Raw genomic sequence first — 23,189 nt, forward strand, 5'->3', positions numbered from 1 at the left:
TTTCCTCATAGAAATGAATGTGAAACATTTTCAACATTCCCATTTCTTCACCCGACTTCTAGCCCTCACAGCTCCTTCATGCTTTTAGCTAGAAACTCCACTGAAGCTTTAAAACGTTCATCATCTCTCCCTCTTTCAGCACATACCTCTACCTCCTTTGTGCCATTCACCACTTCATCACAGTCGTCTTTTAAAACATTTTAAAACTTTTTCTCATTTTACATGAGTGTGTATGTGGCCGCGCTAGAGTGGATGACGTCATCGCTAGAGTGTGGAGGAGCGGAAAAATCACATGAAACTTTTGTCTTTAACTCGCTGGTTTGGCCGAACCGTTTCACCCACAGTCACAGTTTATCACTCAAAATGTAGCTTAAGTCTTTGGACACGCAGTCATGTGACTCACAACACACAGAAACGCACGCAGCGCGTCCCACGAGCCTCGGGGCGATGGGAGCACCGACCGAACGCCTCATTGACTGCCATGTTGAAATGACAGAGGAGGGAGAGAGAAACACTACTCTTGCGCTCATTTCACCAGATAGAGACCTTAGATTACATCTACGTGTTCAGGAGACTCTCTTATGTCCACTGGTCTGCACTTTATGGCTGTGACATGGACTGTTTTCAGTAAAACCTGTATTTTCAAGGCAATGCAAAAAAAAAAAAAAAAATCAGGGCATTATGGAATTTTTCACCACGACTGAATTTTCTGCAAACTTTCATGAGTTTTCGTGCATGTTTAGGCCCCCAAAATGCAATTCATTGGGGAAAAGGAGGAGGAGAAGAAGAAGAATAATAAGAAGAAGAATTCCTTGCATTTCAACTATGTTTTCGCCCCCCTGGTTGCTTGCATTTCATATATTTTTGTCATCAAACGGTATAAATTTGGTGAAGATAGGACCTTGTACAGTGGAGTTACAGCACTTTTAATGCTCATGGCGAAGGAAAATGTATTATCGAAATCGCCTGGTCGTCACGGCAACAGCTTTTGACGGAGACTCACGGTATTCGCTCCAGACCAACATCAACGTCTTGAGGCTTCCCTGACAAAATTTCAAGTGGATCTGATCAACTGGCTGGTCTTGAGCCATCATAATGTAAAACATAGCATTTCCTGTCACTACCAGGTGGCGCTGTGACTGTGAATGAATATTGACATCTCAGTCCATTTTTTCCTTTTCAACCATTCCTGCGTGCTTTAGGATGTTTGCTTTGGGTCTTTATCTTGCTGGAGAACACATGATCTTTGACTCAAACCTAGTTTTCTTATACTGGGTTGCACATTTTGTTTTAAAATCACTTGGCAATCCTCTGATTTCATGATTCCCGTGATACGGTGAAGGCCTCCAGTACCAGATGCAGCAAAGCAGCCCCAAAACATTATGGATTCTCCACCACGCTTAACTGTTGGGAGGGTGTTCTTTTCCCTATGAGCTTCATTTCGCCGTCTGTAAACAAATTGTTGGTGTGCATTGCCAAAAAGTTCTATTTTTGTTTCATCTGTCCACAGAACATTTTCCCAGAAGGATTGTGGTTTATCCAGATACTCTTTGGCAAAGATCAGTAGTTCCTTTTTATGTCTTTTTTTCAGCAATGGGGTCTTTCTCGGCCTTCGCCCATAAAGCCCTGCTTGGTTTAGCGTGCAGCATATCATACGTGTTGAAACCATGACCCCAGATTGCTCCAGGTCAGCTTGCAGGTCTTTGGATGTTTTACGTGGTGTTTTTTCACAGTTCGCATCAACCTTCGAAGACTCTCATCGATTTTCCTGTTCCCCCCACGTCCAGGGAGGTTCTTGACAGTTCCATGCTTCGCAAACTTCTTAGTAACATTGCGCACTGTTGAAACAGGGATACCAAGGTCCTTGGAGATGGCCTGGCCTTATACCCTTTAGAGGTCTTGTGTTTGCTAATAATAGCACTTCTGATGTCCTCAGACAGCTCCTTTGTCTTCACCATTGTGAAAGGAACTGGTGGGCACTGACAGTTTAAGACAGGTGATTCTAATTTCTGATTTGTCACAGGTGACAAATGGTTTTTTTTCCCACACTGATATAGAGGGTGCCAATACGATACAATAAGATGTGATGTGGATGGGTAAAGGAGGTCTTTTAGTTTTTGACAGTGTCAGTGACGGTATTATGACTGACTATGTTATTATCACAGTTTGGCGATTCTGCTCTCTCATGTTCATCATCTCTCTCCTCATCTCTCTCCCTCTTTCTGGATAATCCAGGGATATGGGTCACCAATATCATCGTCATCATCTTCATCCTCCTCATTTCTTCTTTGCCTTTTTCTGGATACCCCAGAAAGTGCCTCTCCTTCTGCGGCTAAATCATCGTCATCACTGTCCTCATTTTCATACGAAATGCTGCTGAGATCAATATCATCGTAGCAGCTGTCACTGTCACCGTCTGCGAATTCATCCCACGAGCTGAAACCCATACTACTGTTCTCCTTCTCCTTATACTCCTCTTGAGCGAGGCTGCTGCCAATATCCAACAGTGGGTCTTCTTCAAAATGTTGGTTCATTCCCACCTCAACCCTGACATGTTGAATGACTTCCTGAACATGATGAAGGTGAATGTTATTACCATCGCCAGCACTTCTTCTCCTCTTTGACAATATTATCAATATTAATTTAGAAATATTCATCAGAAGGCAAATGCTGCACGCACAACGCCATCCTCACAGCATCTTTATTTGCTTCACCCCGGGGCCTGAACTGTTAAGAGCAGAGTCATGTAAATGACTAATCACTGATACAAGTTCTTATACACAGGAACAACAAATCTCATTTACCATTGCTTATTCAGGGATAGTACGTCAGTCATGACACACGGCATTTCCGCTGCCTTGATGTTCGCTGTTTACACTGAGAATTTCTGGGTAAGAACGCTTCTCACTGACCTTGGCAATGGGTCACTCTGGCATCATTTCCATGCTCACTCCCATCCCTCCGACCTTACGTTATGGCTGTAATATTCGGGATGTTGTTGATGTCTGAGCTTGGAGGAATCCCTTCCTGCTGGATGCTCAGCCCCATTTCCTTAAAGACTCAACATCAAAAATGAAGCACAGGGAAATGACTCACACAGATGTCCCCAGAGTTCAGACACTTCAACTAAAGTACCATGTTGACAGGTTCAAAACAGGATATGAGCTGGATAGGTCTATGTTTATTACAGATGGCGGTATACTTAAGAGCAGTGATAGCTGAATGCTTTGATAAGCAAATTGAGTTGCTACAGTCACGTATCCACTGTGACCTGGCTACACAAACACTGAAGTCACTCACTATCAACACTAAAAGTCTCAACCTATGATGTGAGTAGTACTCATTTTCAAACACAGAAACTGCCATATTAAAGACTATGACACTGATAAATAGGATGATAATAAACAGGCAATAGTATTTCCACATTTATGCAACTATGAACTGAATCTCCGCCCCAAAAATAGCTACACATCAATGCATCATATGTAGACAAATAAAGTTAAATCGTGCTATTTTCTGGAATCACAACTCTGTAAAGCACAAACTGTGCTCAGACGTGACCCTTTAGTTTATTAAATTCTGCTTCAGCTAAATATTACACAGTTAGCACTTTCATAGGGCAGTTTTCCCAAGGTGTTTGGAACTAAGAATCTATAAAAGCTCATTAATTACAATAGCCCATGACCTTATAGGCTAACCAATGCCATTTATAAACTGACCAATTTCTGCTTAGTAGAGGGATAATAATTCTACAGGCAAGAGCGCCTCTCAAACATATAAATTAAACATTAGCATAAGACATGAAAGGTGCACTATTATTAAATGATCCCACCATGATAAAAAAAAAAACCTGTTTAATCATAACTTATTTTAATTCAATCATTTTCTCAATTGGCTCCAGCTGTGTGCAGTACAGGTGCTATCAATGCAATTAATTAACAAGCACAAGATAGAGAGTTGCAGATTGATAGACTTTTGTACCAACAAATGGCTTAAAATACTTTTTGGAAACAGGAAGCTAGTTTGGTGACAACCTTCATAAGTTCATGGATGGTAAGTGTGCGGAATAACACTTGAAAACTGCTTACTTGGCTGTGGGCTTGATAAAGAAGTTGGAGGAGCCCTCCACTGACTTCATGCAGCTTTGTAGGAGTTAGCATCTAGTGGCCGTGAGAGAAACTGCAGCCTGAGCATTTTACCCGTCATGTGTCAACATGAATCCATGCTAGAGATGGGAACACGTCTTTCTAACTTCGGTCCACAGCTTTTGCTCGCCCTGTGTTGTGTTTAAGAGCTGACTGTTTCCTTTCGTCACGCGGGAATCCCGGTACTTCAGGCTAACGCTAGCTAGACGTTAGCTTCCTTTAGCTACAGTCGTGCTTGGTTATCTTATTAGCCAGCTAAGCTAACTAAGCTAAAGTATTAGTCATAACCTTTTTAAAAAAAAGTCCTTCTGTGTCAATGGTTGAACATTGATTTACCATTGGTCCTATACACATTACTTGTATCATTACGACGTCAACGGGTGTCAGATGTCAGGATGGCCGAGCGGTCTAAGGCGCTGCGTTCAGGTCGCAGTCTCCCCTGGAGGCGTGGGTTCGAATCCCACTTCTGACAGAAAACTTTTTTCTGCACCTTTGAGATGAAATGACCGCTCTGCTAAAATTGTTCTTGACAACTCTCACGTATGTTGTTCTTGTTACTAAAAGAACATTTAACCATTGCAATTGTCTTTAAATAATGTACCAGTGTGTGAGCACAGTACCTCCACCGGTTCATTATTTCAGTGCAAAGGTGCAGTTGTGTTAAAAGAGGACATGGTGGTGTTCATTTAAACAGCTGATTTTCAGACTAATGTGGCATATATGGTCAGACGCATTGATGACTATTATTCACATAATGCAAGATAATTATGGTTAAAATTTGTTCCAGTGTCTTATTAGGTACATTAAGAAAGACGTGGGTATTAAGCTGCCAGTGCCATACAGAAAATTATATTTTTAGTTTATGCTTTTTTTCCAAACTGAAATTCAGAACAACCAGGAACTTGTAGTGTCTGGGATGAGGCAGACTGTTAGTAGTAATGATTACATTTCCTGCCATGGAGAGTTAAGGCCACTGATTAGTTTGATTATGCAGTAGAAGAAGCAGTTTCAGTCTCACTAATAGGATTATCAACAGGCTCGTGTCTTAAGTTGGCAGGTCGTAAAAATAGTGACTTTTGTTCTTAAAATAAAAATGCAGATGGCCATTCATTTCTTACAACTTGCACACAAATGCGCAAAATCCCCAAGTAACAGACACACACACATGCGCACTGACACGCATTGTTGCATTTGCTAATTTACTTTAGAGTCTGAATTTATGGTGGTGAATTTAAATCCATGGAGTAATACTGTGTGTTAACCTCTGATGTGGCATCAACTTAATTACATATATGAAAGTAAAATAGTGAAACATATGCAAATCTGTTACCTCTCTTTCTACAGTTTGCAAGGAAATAAATCAAACAAAATTGCAAATGGACGAATATAACAGGACATTTAAATTAGCATTCTCTAGAGGTTTTCTAAGTACAGCAGGATTTGTCCAGAGCATGGGTTACTGCAGGATTGTGTAAATGTGCTTTGTGTGTAAATGTGTGGTCAAGGCTCCTGCTCTTGGTTATATTTATACTCTCTGTGATCCTCACTGTGACCTCAGTGTAACAGGTAAAGGTTAAAGAGTGAACAGAGGTACCTAAAACCTGACTGGACAGTGGCATTATCAGCACACTGGCACACGGTCTTCATCGAACATGTTCAACTCTAGTGACAAAGACATGAATTAATCTCAGTTTTTTCATTTTTATTCAAGGTGTTTCCTGTTCTTCCACAGGTTGCATTGAACTTCGAAAACGCAGAACATTTGTATCAGAAAAAAACATCACATCACCATTTGAAATCCTACAATCTTGTATAGTACTTGTATGCCATAGTTTTAATGATTGTTTAATATCTCATCATGATTAACCGCTATTACTTTTGATGTACAAGTTTGACTTTTTTACAGGCCTGCAGCCTAAATTAAAGCATCTTATATAACAATGTTAGTATTTGTGACCATCAGTGTACCCTAAGTGAGTGTATTTATCACATCTTATAATCAGCCTTCAATTTGGGCTTAATCCTCCAAGTCTTACCCTTTAACTGGGGCCATTTATCAAGACTTCAACTTCCTGGGTGCAAAGCTTCAGGAGGACAGTGACTAACATAGCAGGAGTCCTGCTGCACAGCAGGTTGCACACTAATTAGCCCTGATATTTTAACTGCAGCCAAGCAGGAAGGGGGTGATGCTAAGCCTGAGCACCAGTGCACGTGTGCAACCTTGACAGATGATGAGCTTCAGGGCGCCCTGCTGTGACTGTGGGTGCTTTCATTATGCCACCGCGCTTCCCACACTGTTGTGGTGTATTTAAGGGATTGGGAGCTCCTCCATGCTGGCGAGGGAGGTGCAAGGAAGCATTGCATAAAGAAAAGCACCATGTGATCCAAGCTGCATCCACATGGTGGAGGCTAGACATCTGACAGCAGGCTGCTAATCATATTTAATTCAATTTAATGCAGACTACAAGTTGGGGGGGGGGGGATTATTTGAGGCTGAGTGGTGTGATTGATCACAGATGAGTAAAAGCCTTTATATGGGAAAAATATTAGTCCCAGCAATCAGACATTTAATTAAAAGATAAATCCTCTTTTCATGACTCATGCCAATTGTAACCTCTTTCATTTGACTGGAAGTGAGGGGAGGCACCTTCCTCACACAGGAAAGCCCACAGTCAGAGGACAAAACTACATTCTCAGCATTTCTTTTGAGTCACTCACTCACTGGCATGACTCAGCGGTGGGGTCTTTCTGCTGTTTTCTCCCCTGAGTCAGGACGCAATAAATCTGCCCACCTCGAGTCAACTCCACCCCACCACGACCCATAAAGCTCCTTAAGACATAAGACAGATGATAGCGTGACACCACTGTGTGAGTGTGTGTGTGTGTGTGTGTGCGTTGGCTGTGTGGGAGTGGGTGCTCCTGTGATGAAGCACTTCTTGAAACTCCTGGCATCACAGGGAGGGATCGGCATGCCGTCTGTGAGCCTCTGATAAGGGTAACCCCTCATGTATTCTGTGGCAGTTCTTTTGTCCTTGAAAAGAGCGAGCTGACCCCTAGTGATATTTAGACAAGGAAAGCACAATCTCTAAAATAGCTTCACACTGCACCTTTCACATGTAACAAGTGCAGGACACACATGTATGATTAGATGTTTTTGGCCTTGTGAGCATTTCACATGCTCTGTCACAGCTGTTAGCCAACCAACCAGCCAGCCAGCTGGGATGAAGGAGGCTAACTAGCTTCTCTTATTAGTATCACAGTGTGCCCTGGAAAATAAATAGGTAAAGGGTGCCATCTTAGCCCATTTATCTTGATATGAACTTGAGACATCTCTTTGTCTTCTGTTGGACATATGTTATATGGTATGTAAATTTGTATCTGCTTTATTTTCATGGTGCAAGATATAAAATGAGATATTTATCCTGATGCATTTTAAACTGTAGACACACCGTGTCAGAGATACACAGTATACTTCCGCATGGCTACAATGGAGTGGAAGCAGTATCAATTTAGTTCTGTCAACTCAGTGACTGACAGTTTTGACAATAAGTGGCAAACTCCCCTCATTCAGATCACAACATGTCCTCTGATAGTTATGGATTTAACTCGCTTTTTCTTGACTTGACACTGTTACTGTCAAAATACAATGGTTATAATGCAGGTGAGTTTTGTAGATGAGTCCAGTGAAGTCCAGTGAAGTTTCTTTTGTCCTCATTCATTCATCCATACTGCATATCCTTAAGGATCGCTGGTTAGCTGACATTTGGCGAGAGGCGGGGTACACCCTGGACGGGTCGCCAGTGAGTCACAGGGCTGACACATAATGACAACCATTTATGCTATAGCAAGACCAGTTAGTATGTAATAAGAAATGTTAGTATTTTGCATGTTTTGATATCTCGCTCAGGTGTATCACTAAAGCAAGAGACAAAACAGCAAAAACTACAGCCATATAACACTGACTGAAGGGACAAAGGGTGGCAAATTAAGGAAGGAACATTATGCCTAGTCATTGAACACTGAGCCTTCAACTGCTTTCGTGTTTAACTCCCTTTATGCAATGGTGAAGTCCAAGTCATGTGTCCAAAGCCTCAGCAGATTTCAGTGCAGTCTCAGAGTGATTAGCAAGGCTTTTCATTCTATCCTTAGCTTCCCATGTATCTGATTAGCAGGTAGGCCTGCTTCTGGAGGGAGGCTTTTGAACTGGTTTCTCGTTTCTCTGCTTGCAATAGCTCTGCTGTTTCTTTGGGAGTTTACATCTTACATGCTGTGGTTTGGAACTACTTTTCCATTCAAGTCTTTTATGATTGTGGAACATGTGAGTATAAATGCCTAGTTCATAGATATATTGTGGCTGGACTGCTTTAGCTTTTGTACATTAAATGGTATTTGCATAGCAATAGAAACATGCACTTATAGCTGAAAACAGTAACACAAGAAACAGCACTGTCAAAAGATACATTTAAGTTAAAATTTAAATCATGTTGGGCAGTAGTTTGTGTAGTAGTTTGATTCAGAAAGGAAGAAAGGATGCAATAATCCATGGTAAACTGGATGAACTCAGGCTGGTCTGTATGCAGGATGTGATTTTTATTTTCCTTGTTTGAGCCCTTTTAGGAGCCTCAGTTGGCAAACATGACACCTTAGGGATAAGTAGCATTATTCTAGGGATCCAAGGCCACACATGTTTCCTGATCATGGTGAATAAAGAAAAATACTTTTTGTATTTGTTGTCCACGGTTAAAACAGGGACTTATTTTGCTTAGCAGAGGCTAGTTTGCAGGATAATTGTCTCTGCCATGTTGAAGAGACATTTCATACATTGAAATAACTACATTCTGCAACTAGAGTAGACAATAGCTGGAGAGTAGTTTTCCTTACATACAACTGCCCTGTATACCCTCTCTGCACTTTTAATATCACATCCTCCTGTGGCACTTGTAATGTTGGCATCCTGCAAAAAAATCACTAAAATCATATTATTACATGGAAATTAGTTATAATTTCTATCGGTGGCCCTGCATTTTTATAATTTATATTTAGTCCTATGCTTTGGCTTGATCCTGAGATCATGAAAAACATGACGGACAATGTCAGCATCCAGTATGACCATACAGGGCTATTTTACTGTATGACACAGATGATATATAGATATTATAACATCATTGACAGAATAATGTATTAAAAACTTCACTATATATATACGTTTTTTCTGTGCTCCATAATCCTGGATTATATATACTTGATGTATAACTATTTCTACTCAGGTTATATTCTAAACAGTGCTTTTGTATGCTATAAATAAAGACACCCTGGATATAATGAAGGTTCAACCTGAAGACTTAAAGGTTGACAACATGGCATAAGAGTGTTTACAGTTGTCAGTTTTCTCAGCCAAAATATTCAGCTGGAGTAAACACATGCTGCTTTACAAGTGCATTTACAACATTGTTAATACAAGAACAAGGACAACCGCCAAACCTGTTCTGTATGTGTGTCAGTCAAGCTTAGCCTATTTCTTAGCCCCCCCAATTTGACTCATTTTTATTTGCATTTCATAGTGGGCTTGCATCCCTTTCCATCAGTAAACAATGAATTGTCTTTACCTCCTAGTATTGTCACAGTAAGAAGTCATTGTGCTTATTGCTGATATTGCTGCTTTTTATGGGTAATCCTTGCGTTATTGGTTGCAGGAAAAGCTGGATAAGAATGTCTTTTCTTCAGTGACAGTGACAATTGCTGAGGTAATGTCCACTTTCACTGCTAGCACAGACTTAAGCTCATTATTTAAAGTCAGTTGGAGGCTTTATTTGTGGTTGTATCCTCATTATCCCTATCTCCATTTACTCTTTGATCTTCTCAGCAGTCTGCACATACAATATATAACAACCATGTCATGTGTATGCCACTAAAAAATGTAGTAGATAATTGCATTGGTGAGGGATTTCAACAGCTGCTAAAGTGTGAACAAATCTATTCTCAGTTTGGATACATTTGTCTGTTTTCTGTCGAACAGTATAATAACATAATATACAGTAAACAAGTCTATAGTGACTATGAAAAAGTGTATGAGAGCATTCAAGTCTCTGAACTAACACCAAGAAAATAATTGTCTACAAGATTAATGTTTACAAAGATTCTCAGTCATCCAGGTGAGTTTAAGATATCAAGAAGTACTAAATCTTGAACTGAGATTCTTAGATCAGTGACGAAACAACTTCAGGAATAAAACAGCAAATCCAGTTGTCTTTGACTTTGTACTTCTGGACACAAGATAAACGGTATTATACTGATTAAAGCACTAAAGGTGTCTCTATGGAAGGATTTTCTTTTTCAGACGGGCCTAATGTCAGCCCTCATCAAACATGTTTAGATACTACTTTAGACTTAAGTACTTTAGAAAAGACATTGAGGAGCTACACTCCAGGAAAAGCTAAAGTAGACATGTACATCCAAGTAAATTCGCTGTCTGCACACAGATTATCCTTGGATAAAAAGTTGCATGTGAAGGAAACAGCTACTGTATTTCTATCATGTTTTTGTTTGCCTTGAACATTTAATCACCTTAAGTCGCATTCTAGCTTGTTCTTCAACCTGTACTGGTTTTTTTTTCACCTCTTATTTTTATTTCTCCTTCAGCCTGGGATGAGTGGGAGCCATGCAGATGTGTGGTGCAACACCTTCCCCTTGGCAGCATAAAAGAATCAAGAAACCCCCCTTGCCTGTGTTGACCTGCCCTCCTCTTCTGCTCACCTGAGACCATCCTTCATCCAGAGCAGAGAGACTACCATCCAAAATGTCCTCCCACAAACGCAACTTCCATTGCTTCAATGCTGTAGGCGGTGAAGGCTCCCATAAGGCTTTTGTCCACACTAGCCGGTTTCCCAGGATCCCCCAGCATGGCATAGTGGCCCATCATGAACCTCTGGAGGAATGCTACCTTTGCTCTGAGTATAGACATGCCCAGACCCTGGACGCATTAGAGACACAGGTCACACCTTTGTGTCACATTCATACACCATATCAGCATCATCATTCGCACCAGTATGCTCTCAGGCCACCGACCAGGCCTGAGGAGCACCCTGTGGCACATTCAAGCCAAGGCCGCCACATTCATCAGCATCACAGGTACAATAAGAGGGTGGTGCTGGTGAAGAACAGCAATCCGTCACTCAGGAAGACCATCGTCCTACACCGCAGGAGTCTACGCAGTTTTGGGCTTTTCTTAGAGGAAGTTTCTGAGTTCATGCAGTACCACATCAGGAAGCTGTACACTCTGGAGGGCCGCAAGGTGAGGTCATAAACACCTGGAACTAGCTGATTATTTAAAGATATGTTTAGTTTTTTCTTGGTATTCTCTAACCTACATAGAGTTTGGGGGCAGAGGAGTTGTTTGAGATTTTATTCTGATGTGTCTTCAAGAAACTGCTGTTTCCAAGAGGACGTTTCTGTACTCAACCTTCCCTTATGTTTAAATGAATTGAAAAAGATGGCCTAATTGGATATTAACAGAAGTACTATGATTTGCATTTCTCTACTTTAATTTGGCTTTCAAAAAGTGTTGGTTTAAAGTGTAGTCACACAGTGCCGTGTAAGAGATTGAAAACAAGAGTGAAAGAGAGGCCTCTAGTGACAGGACTGATTCCCTGCTAAATCAAGTGGAGAGCTTTGTTAACTATCAGCCCCACTGCAAATGACACATGGCAGAGAACCTTTTAATATAGAATTGTAGCTTACTGAGCACAAACAAATGATAATGTGGAATGCTGAATATCAAAAACTTTTAAGTCAGTAGAAAACAGCAGAGTGAAAGGATCACAATACCAATAGTAAGTAAGGTGCAATTCTGAGAGATACAGGAAGTCTTTTTTACCAGCTGCTATAAGGTTTTATAATGGAAAAATCTATCTATCTATCTATCTATTATTACTTATCTTCCTCTGTAAATTACACATTAAAAATTATTTTAGCTGCATCTTTTGTCATGGAAATAAATAAGGACATTGGATAGTTAAAGCCCTCTGAAAGATGCCCCTGTTTTTTTTACAATAAGAGGATGATTTATTCTCACTTTGAAATCCTTTCCCATCTATAAGCAACTATTCCATGCTGTGCCAAAGCATTTCTGAAAATGGAAAATCTACCTTGTGCTCTAAAATTGCACTGAAATACACAGAAACATCCATTATCCGATTTAGGTGGCATCCAAATCCACATAATATGCTGCTTCATTTGGTTTGACTGCTCTGTTTCTTTTGCCAGAATAGTAATTTAATCTAGGAGGAAACACTGCTAACGACTCTAGCGTGTGCATTTAAACAACAAATATGTTCAAACAACATCAGTCTCATTTAGTTTGCTCTTAGTAGTTTGTTATTATCTAAAGTCTAGATTTTTGTGTGTTCATGACGAAATGAAAAAGGGATATTCCCTAATACACACACACACACACACACACACACACACACACACACATTTAGATTGTGGTTATCTCTCCAAACTCCATTAATCTTGGTCAAATCAGAGCTATTTTTGAGAGAGGAAAAACAGGTCAATGTTGAAACTCCACTCTCTCTACTTTGATACCAGAGGTGTCTCAGAAATGTGCCTTCCACAGTGGCAATTAATTATCTTCACCTGGGCTTTGTGTGACCACGAATGAAGCCATTCATCTGCCTTTGCCAACAGTGGATTTAAAATGTAAAACTGCACTTTCATCAAAACTGACTGCTCATGAGCAAAATAACTCTCAATATTTTCTTCTACATGTTTTCTCTTGAGTTTCACAGCAGTCAGTAGTTAACAGAAGCAGCAGTGCTCAATATTAAGAGACATGAAAATGTAAAGGGACACTTGCATAAATGAAATAAATCGAAAACGCAGCATTTTATACAATCTATTTGCTCTACAGACTACCTCACTGCATAAAGAATAAAAATATGCAAGTTAAACATATATATATCAACATATTGTTTTATTGAAGACAGTATTATCTGTGTGTCCTTATTTTGAGGTGTAGAAGGAGTAGCATTATTTTTTAACTATTTATCTCCAAACAGCATCTTTTTAACTTCTTCTTAGGCGGTCTTAGACAACCCAGTGCAAAAGTGGAACTCAATAGAATCAAAATACAGTAGCTACTTTTATTAGGGGCTACATTACATACATTAGGCATGTATGGAGATAAAGGTCAGTACACACTCACCCTGTAGATTAGCATTGAGGCTAATCACCTATAAGACAGAAGGCTGTAATAATGACATCGATGATAATTGGCCTGCATCATGTTCACCATCCACTTTTGTTAAAAACCTTTCAACTCTACCAGACATAAAAAGAAACTTAATGTGTCTCTGGCATTATAGGTTATGGGAGTAGGAGATGCCCTAAAGTAAAATAAACTAATGAAGCTGTGTTATTGAATTACAGCGCTCAGACCACTTCATATGATTGTCTATACCATTTAATGTACTACCTTCACACACTAGGCAAGCTTGAAATACTGCTGAGCAATACCAAGGCTCTTACAAGTAAAAATGAGAGCTCACCACTGCAAGAATGCACTGTCATCTCATGACGTTTCCCTGAGATCATCCTGGATTAGGATCTTTATCTTCTCTTGACTCACTGCTTGATGCACAGCCTTCACTTGCAGGGATTTAGAGTATTCAGCTGCACAAAAGAAGGGACACATAGATCCAATTAAAATATTCTCATCATCTCATATTAAATATTACCCTATGAATGGTTTCTTTTTGCTATAGTCCTGTATGTTTAGTAACAGAAAACTACTAAAAACATGACTACAAAATAATATCAGACTAGCAAAAATTTAAAAACTTGGTTACTGGACACCATATTAAATACATAAAACCTGTACTTGATGCTATTTGAGTAATAAAAGGTTCTCCACCTTAGTGGGTATAATATAGCACCAACACTGCAGTGTTTAAACACAGTTTCAATATGCACTCAGCTGTAGGGTTACAAATACCCACCCAGTGGCACATCCTGTATCATATAGGAGACACGAGGCAACAGTACATATGTGTGACTGAAGAATAGAAAAGAAGCCTTTTTAAGGACACATTTCTGAAATTCTTCTTACAGGTTGTCTGGTGAGTGTGAAAGAAGAACAGATCTCCAGTATAATTAGGAACATTACACGCTGTAAGGTCATAAAACTGCACTAGATACACCTCGTGGTACGTTCTTAAGTGGTCTACATTCAGTTTGCTCACACGCACAGGGCCTAGAAAGGTTGACAAGGACTAATGGCAGAAAGAAAAAAGGATTTATTTTGTCTTTTTAAAAAGTGGTCTAGTAGTGTCTCTGTAAGACAGAGAATGCATCTCATGCTTAAAACATGATGAGAGATTGGGTATGTTTTAAATTCCAGTTTTCCAGTAAGTGTCAGCCAGAAATCTTGTTCCTCGTCTACTTCAAATTACGGCATGTCCATGGCATTTAATCCAAACTTTTTTTTAACATGCTTGTCACCTTTATTTTGGTACATTCAGTAAACAGACTCGCTCTTAACCGATACTTTCTTTACTCCTGTTTCAGATTGACAGTGTTCCGAGTCTTATGCAGTGCCCCAGTGTCCTTGTCTGTGTGGGACGTGAGCCCTCTCATCCCTCCATTGTGGAAAATTTTCGGAAAACATCTGAAGACAAACTTCCGAAGCTGAGTGTGAAGTCACGCTCCAGTGGCTGCAATGAAAGTCACGAGGGTATGACAAACAGTTTGTTGTCACAGACTTAATTTCAGAACTATGTTTTTGAAAATTAATTATTATTTCCACTAATTTTTTTTTTAGAAAATGATCTGCAATATACAGCATAGTATAAATGTATGGTACATAATGTGTAATAGAGATTAATGTCATATTTTTTGTTTTTTGTTTTTTTATTGATGGTAAATGAAGGACTGCCACCAAAGAAAAGGGTCGATCCAAAACTGGAATCTGACAACAGATCTACTAGACACTTGTCATCCGACAAGTCATTACCAGATGGAACTGACTCTCCAGATAATGTAGATTCCTGCTCACACACTGATGGTGAGAGGAGAGAAGATGATATAGAGAAACGGGTCCGTGTTAATAAAGATGGCAGTTTGTCTATGGAAATGAAAGTGCGCTTCCGACTACAAAATGATGAAACACTACATTGGTCGACACAAGTAAGAAAGACAACAGGCAGGTCCTGTGGCAACCTCCAAGGACTTGATAACCCTTATTTTGCACAGATAAGTGATCAAAGCTTTTCAGAATCTGAAAACATCTCTGCTGGTGATCAAGATGAGGCGTACATTACCAAGCACCATCAGAGACATAGAGAGGAGCCTCACTGTCCTCACTGCTGCAGTCACTGCCAGGATTATGACATTAGGAGAAATATCCCAGGGACACATGGAGCAAGTCGCTGCATTCAAACTTCCAGCTCAAGTGCATCCTCACACACAATGGTCTGTAGAAAGACAGTGGTTGAAAGGCAAACTATGTCTAGGTCAAGCGAAGATCATACAGAAAAAGTGGTGGAGAGAGAAACTTGTGTGAAGCAGAGAGTTGAGGCAGCTGAAACTATAGAGTACTGCACTATCAGGAGTGACACTTGCTCACCTAAGTGCGAGTTGCAATCCTCCACACTGGACAACTGTAAGGTGTGTGTTGACAGTTCCCCAAATGATCAGGTTGATGTAAAAACTGCTCAAACATCAGAGCAAGAAGAACAAACAGGATTGGCTTCTGCTGAAATATTAACAGACCATGAGGGCAATCAAGATGATGAGGATGATGACAACCCGCCAAATGCTTCAGGAGCTTCTTCTCAGGAGAGTAATCCTGAAAGGAAAGAGCCGACTGGAAGTGCTGTGCCACATTTATCCCTGAGCCATACAGATAGAGCCTCCAGCGCTTCAGATCACTCAAGCAAGTCAAGAAAATCCAAAAAATCATACACTTGCAATTGCAGAGTGTCTAATGATACAAAAGGACAAATCAAGGCCCAAGGTGAAGAAGAAGGTGAAATTCAAAGAGATCGATCAAGTGCCATGTCTGTCAAATCAAATGCCTCTGGCAGATCAAATAAGTGTGAAGAAACAGAGTTAGAAGTTGTACCGGAAAGATCCAAAAGTGCCATGTCAGTTCATTCAAATGCCTCCAGAAAATCCAGATCTGATGTTTTAGATGTTACAGCTGAAGAAATACAAGCACATGATGACAAAGAAACACAAGAAAGACCATTAAGTAACATGTCTGTTAAATCAGTGAAGTCAGAATTGCAACGTAAATCAGAGAATGCAAATGAAGAACGAGTATTAAGTTCCATGTCATCAAAATCCAAGGCCTCTATTAAATCAAAGGGATCACGAGTGTCTTCTCTCCCAGATGAAGAGCAGGCTGAGGAGGAGACTGAACAAAGGACAACCAGTGCCATGTCAGCTGCATCAAACATCTCTGCAGAATCTAAATTAGGAACATCTGAATCATCTGCAGAGGAGAGCATTCAAATACCAGATGAAGAAAATGAGAATGAAACTGGACAAAGAGCACAAAGTGCAATGTCAGTGAAGTCAAATGTTTCTGTAAAATCTAAAACATCTAGCACTTCTGAAGCTCCATCCAAAGATAATACAGAGGTAAAATCTGAGGGCAGTGCACATTCTACTGTGTCATTAAAGTCACAAAATGCTGATGAATATTTTGAGGAAGAAGGGGAAGCTGAAGGGTCTCATGATAAAGAGAGAGTGCCAAGTGCCATGTCATCCAAGTCAAATACCTCTGCTAGATCTACACATTCAAAAGCATCTAAGCTTCAAGATGAAGAAAATGCCAAGGATGATAGTCAAGGAAGAGCCTCTAGTGCCATGTCAGCAAAATCAGCAAAGTCAAGTAAAGGAGTGTCGTCAAACAAAGATGATAATGAGGAGGGCACAGTGGAAACTGTGGAGAGAGCTCCCAGTACCGTGTCTGTAAAATCCATAAAGTCAAATGCATCTGCAAGGTCTAGAAAATCAGAGAAATATAATGAGTACAATCAATCAGATCTTTCAGCCCAGGAAAAACAGACTGAAAATAAAGAAAGTGAAAGAACACTGAGTGCAATGTCAGCCACATCTATCAAGTCAGATGTATCTGCAACATCTAGAAAGTCAGAACGCTGTGAAAAAATGAATAAAGAAAATGCTGAAGATGTAGATAGACCAATCGAGAGAGCGACAAGTGCTTTGTCAGCTAAGTCTAATGCATCGTCAAGATCTACAGAATCCAAGAGATCTGAACTTCATGCAAGAGAAACTGTTGATGGAAATGCTGAAGAGGACGGTGGAGGGAGACCACAAAGCACACTGTCAGTCAAATCAGCAAAGTCAGTGAAGTCAAATATTTCTGGAAAATCTAGCAAATCTAAATCATCTGATGTTCTGAAAAAAGAAACTGGCAATCTTGAGGCTGTAAATGATGGGGAGCAAACTGAGAAAAGAGCCGAAAGCTGCTATGATGAGATTGAGGAAACATCAAGCTTCTCCTGTGTTTCAGCTGAAGAAAATCCTGTCAATCATGATGAGGCTGAGAGAGAACCTAGTGTCAAGTCAAAATCATCTGCAATATCCAGTAGGTCAAAAGCCTATAAATTGATGTCTGAAAACGATGATGATGATGATGATGATGATGAAGAAATTGCAGAACGAGCAACGAGCGCAATGTCAGCAAAATCTGCAAATTCAAATGCCTCTGCAGTTTCTACAAAATCAAAAGCTTCTCAAGTCCTTCCTAAACATGATAATGACATCTGCAATGAAGGAGACACTAAACAGGAAACCAGCAAAAGATCACCAAGTGCACTGTCAGTGAAATCAGCACAGTCAGGTGTGTCAACAAAATCAACACAATCAAATATTTCTGCTAAATCTAGTAAGTCAAAGCACGGTACTGTTTCAGCTGAAGAAAATACTGAACTTAGAGAAAGAGCTCCAAGCAATATGTCAACTGCCTCTGCTAAATCTGCAAAGTCAAATGCTTCAGCAGTATCTAAGAAATCAAGAGGTTCTGCAATTCCATCTGAAAACTGTGGAGATGCGTCTGAAGAAGTACTTATTGAAGGGGAGACGGAAGATAGATCAGTGAGCTCAATGTCAATACAGTCAGTTCAGTCAAATATTTCTACAAGATCAAATAAGTCAAAATGTTCTGCTCATGTTCCAGCTGAAGGAGGCTGTGAGAGCCCTGATGAAGAAAATGACAGAGAGCAGACTGAAGAAAGAGCAGAAAGCAGCTTGTCAGCCCAATCAGTCCAGTCACATGTGTCTGAAATATCTATTAAGTCTGCAGAGAGAGCACCTAGTGCTTTGTCAGTCAGATCTGCAAAGTCAACTATTTCTGTCAAATCTACTAGCACTTGCATTCCTGATGAAGGAGATGGTGAGGAGGAAACTCAAGAGAGAGCACTCAGTGCCATGTCAGCCAAAACTGCAAAGTCCACTATTTCTGCAAAATCTACTAAGTCAAAAGCTGTAGATGGTCCAGTTGAAGAAAATATATCTGATCAGGAGGAACATGGAGAGAGAGCGCCAAGCAATCTATCAGTAAAATCAAGAAAATCAGCTAAATCAAATGTTTCTACAATATCTAAAAGATCGAAAGTCTCTGAAGTTTGCTTGGAAGACAGTATTGACAATCTTGAGGAAAAAGTTGTTGAAGGGGAGAGTGAAGTGAGAGCAGTGAGTTCAATGTCTGCCAAGTCAGTTCAGTCAAATATTTCTATAAGATCAAATAGGTCAAAATGTTCTGCTCGTGTTCCAGCTGAAGAAAGCTTTGAGAGCCCTGATGAAGAAAATGACAGAGAGCAGACTGAAGAAAGAGCGGAAAGCCGCTTGTCAGCCGAATCAGTCCAGTCACATGTGTCTGAAATATCAATTAAGTCTGCAGAGAGAGCACAGAGTGCCATGTCAGCCAAAACTGCAAAGTCCACTATTTCTGCAAAATCTTCTAAGTCAAAAACACTGAATGGTCCAGCTGAAGAAAATATGTCTGATCAAGAGGAACATGGAGAGAGAGCTCCAAGCAATCTATCAGTAAAATCAAGAAAATCAGCTAAATCAAATGTTTCTACAATATCTAAAAGATCGAAAGTCTCTGAAGTTTGCTTGGAAGACAGTATTGACAATCCTGAGGAAAAAGTTGTTGAAGGAGAGAGTGAAGTGAGAGCAGTGAGTTCAATGTCTGCCAAGTCAGTTCGGTCAAATATTTCTATAAGATCAAATAGGTCAAAATGTTCTGCTCGTGTTCCAGCTGAAGAAAGCTTTGAGAGCCCTGATGAAGAAAATGACAGAGAGCAGACTGAAGAAAGAGCGGAAAGCCGCTTGTCAGCCACATCAGTCCAGTCACATGTGTCTGAAATATCTATTAAGTCAGCAGAGAGAGCACCTAGTGCTTTGTCAGCTAAATCAGTAAAGTCACAGGTTTCTGCAAAATCAAACGCTTCTAAAGTACTTTCTGGCAAAACCACTGACATTCCTGATGAAGGAGATGGTGAAGAGGAAACTCAAGAGAGAGCACTCAGTGCCATGTCAGCCAAAACTGCAAAGTCCACTATTTCTGCCAAATCTACTAAGTCAAAAGCTGTAGATGGTCCAGCTGAAGAAAATATATCTGATCAGGAGGAACATGGAGAGAGAGCTCCAAGCAATCTATCAGTAAAATCAAGAAAATCAGCTAAATCAAATGTTTCTACAATATCTAAAAGATCGAAAGTCTCTGAAGTTTGCTTGGAAGACAGTATTGACAGTCCTGAGGAAAGAGTTGTTGAAGGAGAGAGTGAAGTGAGAGCAGTGAGTTCAATGTCTGCCAAGTCAGTTCGGTCAAATATTTCTATAAGATCAAATAGGTCAAAATGTTCTGCTCGTGTTCCAGCTGAAGAAAGCTTTGAGAGCCCTGATGAAGAAAATGACAGAGAGCAAACTGAAGAAAGAGCGGAAAGCCGCTTGTCAGCCGAATCAGTCCAGTCACATGTGTCTGAAATATCAATTAAGTCTGCAGAGAGAGCACAGAGTGCCATGTCAGCCAAAACTGCAAAGTCCACTATTTCTGCAAAATCTTCTAAGTCAAAAACACTGAATGGTCCAGCTGAAGAAAATATGTCTGATCAAGAGGAACATGGAGAGAGAGCTCCAAGCAATCTATCAGTAAAATCAAGAAAATCAGCTAAATCAAATGTTTCTACAATATCTAAAAGATCGAAAGTCTCTGAAGTTTGCTTGGAAGACAGTATTGACAATCCTGAGGAAAAAGTTGTTGAAGGAGAGAGTGAAGTGAGAGCAGTGAGTTCAATGTCTGCCAAGTCAGTTCGGTCAAATATTTCTATAAGATCAAATAGGTCAAAATGTTCTGCTCGTGTTCCAGCTGAAGAAAGCTTTGAGAGCCCTGATGAAGAAAATGACAGAGAGCAAACTGCAGAAAGAGCGGAAAGCCGCTTGTCAGCCACATCAGTCCAGTCACATGTGTCTGAAATATCTATTAAGTCAGCAGAGAGAGCACCTAGTGCTTTGTCAGCTAAATCAGTAAAGTCACAGGTTTCTGCAAAATCAAATGCTTCTAAAGTACTTTCTGGCAAAACTACTGACATTCCTGATGAAGGAGATGGTGAAGAGGAAACTCAAGAGAGAGCACTCAGTGCCATGTCAGCCAAAACTGCAAAGTCCACTATTTCTGCCAAATCTACTAAGTCAAAAGCTGTAGATGGTCCAGCTGAAGAAAATATATCTGATCAAGAGGAACATGGAGAGAGAGCCCCAAGCAATCTATCAGTAAAATCAAGAAAATCAGCTAAATCAAATGTTTCTACAATATCTAAAAGATCGAAAGTCTCTGAAGTTTGCTTGGAAGACAGTATTGACAATCCTGAGGAAAGAGTTGTTGAAGGAGAGAGTGAAGTGAGAGCAGCGAGTTCAATGTCTGCCAAGTCAGTTCGGTCAAATATTTCTATAAGATCAAATAGGTCAAAATGTTCTGCTCGTGTTCCAGCTGAAGAAAGCTTTGAGAGCCCTGATGAAGAAAATGACAGAGAGCAGACTGAAGAAAGAGCGGAAAGCCGCTTGTCAGCTGAATCAGTCCAGTCACATGTGTCTGAAATATCAATTAAGTCTGCAGAGAGAGCACAGAGTGCCATGTCAGCCAAAACTGCAAAGTCCACTATTTCTGCAAAATCTTCTAAGTCAAAAACACTGAATGGTCCAGCTGAAGAAAATATGTCTGATCAAGAGGAACATGGAGAGAGAGCTCCAAGCAATCTATCAGTAAAATCAAGAAAATCAGCTAAATCAAATGTTTCTACAATATCTAAAAGATCGAAAGTCTCTGAAGTTTGCTTGGAAGACAGTATTGACAATCCTGAGGAAAGAGTTGTTGAAGGAGAGAGTGAAGTGAGAGCAGTGAGTTCAATGTCTGCCAAGTCAGTTCAGTCAAATATTTCTATAAGATCAAATAGGTCAAAATGTTCTGCTCGTGTTCCAGCTGAAGAAAGCTTTGAGAGCCCTGATGAAGAAAATGACAGAGAGCAGACTGAAGAAAGAGCGGAAAGCCGCTTGTCAGCCGAATCAGTCCAGTCACATGTGTCTGAAATATCTATTAAGTCAGCAGAGAGAGCACCTAGTGCTTTGTCAGCTAAATCAGTAAAGTCACAGGTTTCTGCAAAATCAAATGCTTCTAAAGTACTTTCTGGCAAAACCACTGACATTCCTGATGAAGGAGATGGTGAAGAGGAAACTCAAGAGAGAGCACTCAGTGCCATGTCAGCCAAAACTGCAAAGTCCACTATTTCTGCAAAATCTACTAAGTCAAAAATACTGAATGGTCCAGCTGAAGAAAATATGTCTGATCAGGAGGAACATGGAGAGAGAGCTCCAAGCAATATGTCAGCCAGATCAGCAAAGTCAAATATTTCAGCAGTGTCTAAGAAATCAAAAGCTTCTGACATGCCCTCTGAACACAGTACAGAAATTGCTGATGCAGAGAACGAATGGAGAGTGAGCTCAGTGTCAGCTCAGTCAGTCAAGTCAAATATTTCTGCCAGATCAAAAAAGTCTAAATGTTCTGATGGTCCAGCTGAAGAAAGCTTTGACAGCCCCAGTGAAGAAAATGATATAGAACAAACTGAAGAAAGAGCAACAAGCTGCATGTCAGTCAAATCAGCTCAATCTCATGTTTCTGAAAGATCTATTAAATCACAAGCCCCCTGTGTTACTACTGATGATGTGGCTGAACACAAAGAAACTACAAACAGGGCCCCTAGCGCCTTGTCGGCAAAATCAGCAATGTCCCATGCGTCAGATAATTCTGTTAAATCAAATACTGAGCTTTCTTCTGGCAAAACGACTGACATTTGTGATGAAGAGAGTGGTGAAGAAGAAACTCAAGAGAGAGCACTGAGTGTAATGTCAGCCAAATCCACACAGTCAGGCATGTCAGTAAGATCAAGCAAGTCAAAAGTCTCAGATGTTCCAGTTGAAGACTATGTTGCAGCACATGACAAAACTGTAGAGAGAGCAGCCAGTGCTATGTCAGACAGATGTGCAATGTCAGATGCTTCAGCATTATCTCAAAGATCAAAAGATGCATTTTCAGGGGAAGGAAGTGCTCAAGAGGAAAACAAAGAGAGAGCGCCGAGTTGCATGTCTGATAAATCAGTCAAATCAAATGTTACTGTAGAATCTGTGACTGCCAAAGGAATTACAGCAAATGCTGAAGAAACTGTAGAGCAAGAACCAAGTGTAATGTCAAATGCTTCAAGGATCACTGCTTCTCAGGCTTCTGGTGGCAATCCTGGTGAGGAAAATATCAAAGCAGACACTGAGGAGAGATCACCTAGCAAAATGTCAGCCAAATCAAATATTTCGGTTTCATCAAGGAGCACAACAGCATGTGAATTTCCTTCGGAAGAAAACACTGCAAATGATGCAGAAACTGTTCAAAGACCACCAAGCACCCTGTCAGGTAAATCAGCCAGATCTGCCAAATCAACACAGTCAAATATTTCTGCAAAGTCT

General features: G+C 40.3%; 3 protein-coding genes and 1 non-coding gene across 4 annotated transcripts; all 4 read left to right on the top strand.

Moving 5' to 3' along the window:
• The first annotated feature begins 4,534 nt into the window (after positions 1 to 4,534).
• On the top strand, positions 4,535 to 4,617 carry trnal-cag (transfer RNA leucine (anticodon CAG)). Its single transcript has one exon. It is a non-coding gene; the product is annotated as a tRNA-Leu (tRNA).
• A 6,324-nt stretch (positions 4,618 to 10,941) lies between these two features.
• On the top strand, positions 10,942 to 16,038 carry LOC139218313 (retinitis pigmentosa 1-like 1 protein). Its single transcript, XM_070849877.1, has 4 exons — positions 10,942 to 11,436; positions 14,712 to 14,888; positions 15,063 to 15,809; positions 15,913 to 16,038. Exons 1-4 carry the CDS (start codon positions 10,942 to 10,944, stop codon positions 16,036 to 16,038), a joined length of 1,545 nt encoding a protein of 514 aa, XP_070705978.1.
• Positions 16,039 to 16,907: 869 nt separating this feature from the next.
• On the top strand, positions 16,908 to 17,689 carry LOC139218314 (osteocalcin 2-like). Its single transcript, XM_070849878.1, has 2 exons — positions 16,908 to 17,515; positions 17,686 to 17,689. Exons 1-2 carry the CDS (start codon positions 16,908 to 16,910, stop codon positions 17,687 to 17,689), a joined length of 612 nt encoding a protein of 203 aa, XP_070705979.1.
• Positions 17,690 to 20,082: 2,393 nt separating this feature from the next.
• On the top strand, positions 20,083 to 21,661 carry LOC139218315 (neurofilament heavy polypeptide-like). Its single transcript, XM_070849879.1, has 4 exons — positions 20,083 to 20,131; positions 20,548 to 20,981; positions 21,051 to 21,394; positions 21,658 to 21,661. The coding sequence occupies exons 1-4, from the start codon at positions 20,083 to 20,085 to the stop codon at positions 21,659 to 21,661; spliced, it is 831 nt and encodes a 276-aa protein (XP_070705980.1).
• Positions 21,662 to 23,189: the final 1,528 nt, after the last annotated feature.

The sequence above is a fragment of the Pempheris klunzingeri genome, chromosome 18, assembly GCF_042242105.1.
Source record: "Pempheris klunzingeri isolate RE-2024b chromosome 18, fPemKlu1.hap1, whole genome shotgun sequence".
Classification (NCBI taxonomy): domain Eukaryota; kingdom Metazoa; phylum Chordata; class Actinopteri; order Acropomatiformes; family Pempheridae; genus Pempheris; species Pempheris klunzingeri.

Excerpts from the sequence above, each read along its gene's own strand:
- LOC139218314 (XM_070849878.1), top strand. The coding sequence starts at position 16,908 with ATGTCATCCAAGTCAAATACCTCTGCTAGATCTACACATTCAAAAGCA.
- LOC139218313 (XM_070849877.1), top strand. The coding sequence starts at position 10,942 with ATGTCCTCCCACAAACGCAACTTCCATTGCTTCAATGCTGTAGGCGGT. Across the intron at positions 11,437-14,711 it reads ACACTCTGGAGGGCCGCAAG|ATTGACAGTGTTCCGAGTCT; the intron begins GTGAGGTCATAA and ends CTCCTGTTTCAG. Across the intron at positions 14,889-15,062 it reads GTCACGAGGGTATGACAAAC|GTAAATGAAGGACTGCCACC; the intron begins AGTTTGTTGTCA and ends TTTTTATTGATG.
- LOC139218315 (XM_070849879.1), top strand. The coding sequence starts at position 20,083 with ATGAAGAAAATGACAGAGAGCAAACTGAAGAAAGAGCGGAAAGCCGCT. Across the intron at positions 20,132-20,547 it reads GAAAGAGCGGAAAGCCGCTT|CTGAAGAAAGCTTTGAGAGC; the intron begins GTCAGCCGAATC and ends CTCGTGTTCCAG. Across the intron at positions 20,982-21,050 it reads GAAAATCAGCTAAATCAAAT|GAAAGAGTTGTTGAAGGAGA; the intron begins GTTTCTACAATA and ends GACAATCCTGAG.